Raw genomic sequence first — 5,694 nt, 5'->3', positions numbered from 1 at the left:
ACAGCAGCTCGTCTCCCTCTGGTGGCGGAGGCGAGAACGGCGATGCTGGTCCTTCGGGCGACAATGGACCCTCTGGCGATGCGGGACCCCCTGGCCCCTCTGGCGACGCGGGACCCCCTGGCCCCTCTGGCGACGCTGGACCCTCTGGCGGCGCGGGACCCTCTGGCCCCCCTGGCGGCGCGGGACCCTCTGGCCCTCGGGACAGTAGCTCCACCCCAGGCGATGGCGGACCAGCATCCCTAGGAGAAAGCACACTGAGAGTTTCTCTAGACGATGCGGGCAGGCAGGCAACCCCAGGCGATGCGAACAGGCAGGCAACCCCAGGCGATGCGGACAGGCAGGCATCCTTGGGCGGTGCTGTGCCTCTTAGCCGCCGGGCAGTTTGTCCCCGCGCTCCCTTCAGCAGCCGGTACAGAGGCTGGGAGGGACCTCCAGCATCTTCTGCTGGCGGTGGAGGGAGAGACAGCGCCCGCTGTTCCCCCTCTGCTGGCGGTGGAGGGAGAGACAGTGCCCGCTGTTCCCCCTCTGCTGGCGGTGGAGGGAGAGACAGCTCCGGCTGTTCCCCCTCTGCTGGCGGTGGAGGGAGAGACAGCTCCGGCTGTTCCCCCTCTGCTGGCGGTGGAGGGAGAGACAGCTCCGGCTGTTCCCCCTCTGCTGGCGGTGGAGGGAGAGACAGCTCCGGCTGTTCCCGCTCGGGCCGTGGACGCACCGACTCCTCCCGCTCGGGCCGTGGACGCACCGACTCCTCCCGCTCGGGCCGTGGACGCACCGACTCCTCCCGCTCGGGCTCCTCCCCCTCGGGCTGTGGACGTTCGGGCTCCTCCCTCTCAGGCTGCGGCAGCGGCTCCCCCTCTCTGGGCGACGGCAGCGACTCCCCCACTCTGGGCGACGGCAGCGGCTCCACCCCCTTTTCTTCAAGGAGGGGAATCTCCCCCATGTCTATCGCCAGGTATGCCAGGACCATGACGGCTATCTCCTGGAGGGACCCCGGGTGGTGCTCTCTCTCCCACTCCTCCCACCTCTCCCCATCTCGATGCCACAGCATGCTGAGGGCTGTGGGGAGGTCGTGGAAGAGGTCCGCTTCGGGGTGCACCAACCACTCCCAGATCTCCCGTGATGGTGGTGAAGGCGGTGTTGGTGGGGTGGCTGCCGAGGACGGGGTTGGTAGCTGCTGCTGCTTTCTTCGCTGCCTTTGTTTTTTCCCCCATTCTGTGCACCGCCAAAAAACCTCCAAAAATCCAAAAATTCAAAAAAAATTCAAAATTCAAAATTCAAAAAAAAAAAAAAAAAATACTGCTCTGAGCCTCTAGGTGGCGCTATCCCACTTCTGACACCACGTGTGGCAGGATGACAGAGGTTTGAGGCTCAGAGACAGTGGAAGGGGCAAAATAATGATCTTTATTAAACAAAAATAATCAAATAAACAGGCACAAGGGCCAACAAAAAGGTTCAAACAAAATACAGAAATGTAGGCTGGGCATTCGCCTTCACTACAGTTTCTTTTTCAAAAAACTAAACAGCACAGAACACCAACCAACAAACAAAACTCACCCAAAAACTCCTCTCTCCAACAAAGGGTTTCAGCTGCCCTTTTATAGTCTGTGGCTGGAGCCCAATTAACTAATAATTAACAATTAAACACTTAAGGCTCCAGCCACATTCTCACATGTATTTTGCAGGGAGGAATTTAACCCCCTCCCTGCCAATCCAAAACAAACCAAGAATCACAAAAACATAATGAAAACAGTAAAACTAACAATAACAACAAACACATATTTATAGGGGCGAGCTGGCACCCCATCACAGTACACTTTTATTTAAATGGTCTGACTGTGACAGTTGTATGTGTGACATGCTATACAATGCAAATATGTATACAGTTGTCCTCAGATGTGTGCATGGGACAAGGGCAGACAACAACAACAACACAGATCACTTTTATCCACTCAGAACATCTTTATTGAACATACATATTATAATGTCTTTGTTATATTTAATATTAACATATAAAATAGTACAAACATGAACAATAAATAACACATATATAAATACTGTATGTTGTCAGTTGTGAATTGGACAAAACAGAGCTAAGTGACTGGGAATAATTTAAAATAGGGACCCTATTACCCTAGGAATGGCTACATTTACAACTAAAATAGAGGTAGCACGCTATGATTGTTGCACTATTGTTTCTATTGTTTCCCTTGACCCTGGGAAACAATAGACAATTCTGCAATGCGCCCTTGAATTTGACCCATTTTGACACATGGAATGATGTTAATCAGACCAAACAGGCAATGGCCTACCCTCTCCAGGCATTCCACACTTGGAACGTGCATTTCCAACATCTAGAAAAGTATAGTATGATAACCGTATGATGACATCACAAATCTAGAAAAAAGAACTTTACATTCTGGGTGCCAAAAGTCATTATAAATATAGCCAATGAGGCACAATGAAAAGTATATTAATCTGTGTCTTAAAATTGTACATGCTAATCATAATGTGGGATACAGAACAATGTAAAACGTGAGAAAGATGTGAAAAAAGTTTCAGTCAGGGCCTATTACAAGTATGAGTGATGAGCTACACTGCAAAATCCCCAGAATTGGTGACTTAGGCTTTGGTGTCATCAGGAAAAGTTGCAAGGATTTCATCAAGGTGACTCATTTGATTCTTAACCCACTTAACTTCAGGATTGGCGCAAACATGAATACCTCTTCTGGTGACAAATCTTTAAGGAAAGACAAAGATGAGCTATTAGAACTGCTATTTGAATACAGAATACAGTGCCTAGAACGTGAAACTATTTGAAGATATATGGCTGGATTCTCAGAGCTTTTTTTTTCAACATTTTCTATGAAGGAAATCAACATTTAATAAGGTTACCAGGAAAATAATTATGCAAATAAAAATCTGGCCCTTAACAGCTGTTACTAGATTTACAACTGTGCAATACAAATACAAAACAAGCCATTACTAATAACAACATATTTATTGTGTCCTTATTTTTATTTTTTGCTCCTTGAAAAAGATGTTAAATAATATGCTCCTTTGTTAAATAATTGTATTTTTGTAATATTTTATTAGCTCAAGAAAATAAGGCTATGTAGAATACTCACACAACACCAGACTTAGGACATTGATCACTGGTTTCCTTATAACTTGCTAATAAGCTGATGGGAATCGGTACTTTTTGAAATCTGAAGCAGCATATAGAAGGTGGGTTTGAATCTAAAAATGAAACATAAATAAATGATTATATATAATACTTTAGAAAAGAGTGAGCAAGACATTTCATATACAGTTAAGCTTTTGGAGATTTGGAGATCAGTGAGATGTTAAAGCAGTGGTGCAATGTATTTGAGTGAGGAACAATCACTTGTAATCTATTTGCTATTTTGAAATATAGCATGTAGCTTACACATATACACAGTGCAGTATGAACAATCATAATTTCCTTTGTTCAGATGCAGATATACCAGATTGTATGGCATGGATTCATATATCATGTTATTATCAGTATTATTATTTGAAGTTAAGGGGGTACCTCATGAGAGATATCTATTATTCTCATCCAGTATGCCTCAGTATTTCTTGTCTATTGCAACTACTGCAATTAGTGTAAGCTTTTCTCTCTGTCATCAAAGAAAACAAAATACTTACTGTTGCAGAGAGTCTGTGAGCACAGGGCTGCAAAAAGTAGAGCTGCAATGACCAGGTGTGCAGATTTCATCTTCCTTGCTTCAGTTCAGAGATAATTTCTTAAACTCAAGTTGGGCTTCGTTTCAGGAGGGTTTTCTTGTTGAGGAGTCTGAGTTCTGCTGGTCTTGTCCAACACTTATAGGGGAAGACACATGTGGGAGGGATTTCAGGAAACTCGATATTTCACATTGCAGTTCTCTGAATGTATACGTGGAAGAACTGAGGTCATGGTTGTGTGGAAAAGTTCTACAAAAGAAAAAAAAGAAGAAAAATGTATTGCTTGTGTTCAACAGGGTTCTCCACGTATCTTTCTTATGAATTTATCTTTTTTTTTTTTTGCACAGTTTGAAATATCCATGACAGTTCTTTAGCATATTGTATGATTGTATGGACTACTGCCATGGACTTGTATCAGGAAGTCAGGTTGTGTGTGGTAAGGTTAATTAAATATAGTGTTTATCTTCAGTTATGCTTATCTCTTAGCATATCAGGTAACCTCCAGTATCTATAGCCACTATTCTAAAGGGGACCGTGAACAACTCACTTGCCAAAATAAACTGAAAAAGTAAAACCTAGTCATTTTTGAAGGGAAGTCTTCAAATAAAGCAAAAACGATTTCATTATAAACACCAAAGGGACTGAGTATAATGGTGGAATAAAAAGCTGGTCCTAATAAGGACTATTTCTTCAAATTGTAAAAATGTACAGCCTATTACATAGTTTTAGTGTCCAGTAAAGTGGGGTCCCTTTAGGCTGATCGTGTTCGTCTATCTGTTACACTACATAGTGAACAAAATAACCTCCTTAATTCTTCAAACTTTTATCATACATTCCTAGCCTCCTATAAATTTTATACAATTATTTATAACCTGTATATTCACTCTTTCAACTTCTTACCTAAAGCTGTCCAAAAGCATTACATCATCACTTTAAGCAGTATGCGCTTTGTGAGTGTGCACGAAACATAGATGGGTAGTTTGTGAAGTTATGAATGGGTCTACAGTAAACATTATTGTTTATTATTTGCAGACTACTTTCTATGATTCTGTCCTCAACGTTATATGTTTGTACTTGAAAATACCCAACAAGACTACAATGTTGCTAATAACAGATGCATGTTTAAAATAATACAACCATATATAGCCTAAAGCAATTGTTATGCTCATTATTGAAACCTTTGTGCTGAAATAAACTCCAGACTACCGTGTCAATTAATTCATTCTTTGTGGTATTCTGAATGGATTGTCTGTTTTGTTTTTTTGTTTTTTTGGAGGGATGGGGTGGATTAACCTGTGGATTAAACTGTGTGTGACAAGGTGACTGAGCGGTGACGTCACGGCAGAAGCAGGGACGGAAAAAACTGACACCAGGGCAAGTACTGCAGTTCAAAGTAAGATGCGGCTGGCCGCCGTTTTTATTAAATAACAAAAATAAATAAAAGGTTTGAACAAAAAAACACACTTTGTGCTCGCAGAGCAAAATAAAAAGGGTAAACACAAAATAAAATAAACTATACAGGTCAGGCTGGGCAGTCGCTGTCACTGTTCCTGTAAAGTATACTTAAATGTCTAAGTCTCGTTTTCTCACGTTCTCTCCACTCTCGTTCCTCCTCTGAACTCCCACCCCGAGCTGGAGAGCTGCAGGCTTTTTATATTCAGGTGACCATCTCCCGATTAGCAACAAAATTAATCACTTAATTAATTCGGGAGATGGCCAGCTTCTGCACGGGTTTTTTAATTATTCCTGGCAGAGGACAAGCACCGATCTCGCCTCTGCCAGAACACGTTTTAAAAATAAACAAAACAATAACACGGCAATACGCCATCACAAATTACAATAAATAAATCATAATACAAAACAAATACAAAATACACTGCACAGGGGCGGAGGGGGACCCTGTTCTAAAATAAAACAAACAAATCAATGTACAGGGCTGCTCGCCCTGTTACATATTCCCCTCCTTGTGCAACGCACAATTGGCCCCAACGG

General features: G+C 43.0%; 1 protein-coding gene across 1 annotated transcript; it reads right to left on the bottom strand.

Moving 5' to 3' along the window:
* Positions 1–1,965: 1,965 nt before the first annotated feature.
* Positions 1,966–3,813, bottom strand: LOC117403147 (C-C motif chemokine 4 homolog). The gene is made up of 3 exons (XM_034005164.3): positions 3,667–3,813; positions 3,123–3,234; positions 1,966–2,734 (listed from the first exon to the last, which is right to left on the bottom strand). The coding sequence occupies exons 1-3, from the start codon at positions 3,734–3,736 to the stop codon at positions 2,617–2,619; spliced, it is 300 nt and encodes a 99-aa protein (XP_033861055.1). The 5' UTR covers positions 3,737–3,813; the 3' UTR covers positions 1,966–2,616.
* Positions 3,814–5,694: the final 1,881 nt, after the last annotated feature.

This window comes from Acipenser ruthenus, chromosome 5 (genome assembly GCF_902713425.1).
Source record: "Acipenser ruthenus chromosome 5, fAciRut3.2 maternal haplotype, whole genome shotgun sequence".
NCBI lineage: Eukaryota > Metazoa > Chordata > Actinopteri > Acipenseriformes > Acipenseridae > Acipenser > Acipenser ruthenus.
Note: the sequence above shows the minus strand (reverse complement) of the source record. Positions and strands in the feature narration are given on the sequence as shown.

Excerpts from the sequence above, each read along its gene's own strand:
- LOC117403147 (XM_034005164.3), bottom strand. The coding sequence starts at position 3,736 with ATGAAATCTGCACACCTGGTCATTGCAGCTCTACTTTTTGCAGCCCTG. Across the intron at positions 3,235-3,666 it reads CTCACAGACTCTCTGCAACA|ATTCAAACCCACCTTCTATA; the intron begins GTAAGTATTTTG and ends TTTCATTTTTAG. Across the intron at positions 2,735-3,122 it reads TGTCCTAAGTCTGGTGTTGT|ATTTGTCACCAGAAGAGGTA; the intron begins GTGAGTATTCTA and ends CTTTCCTTAAAG.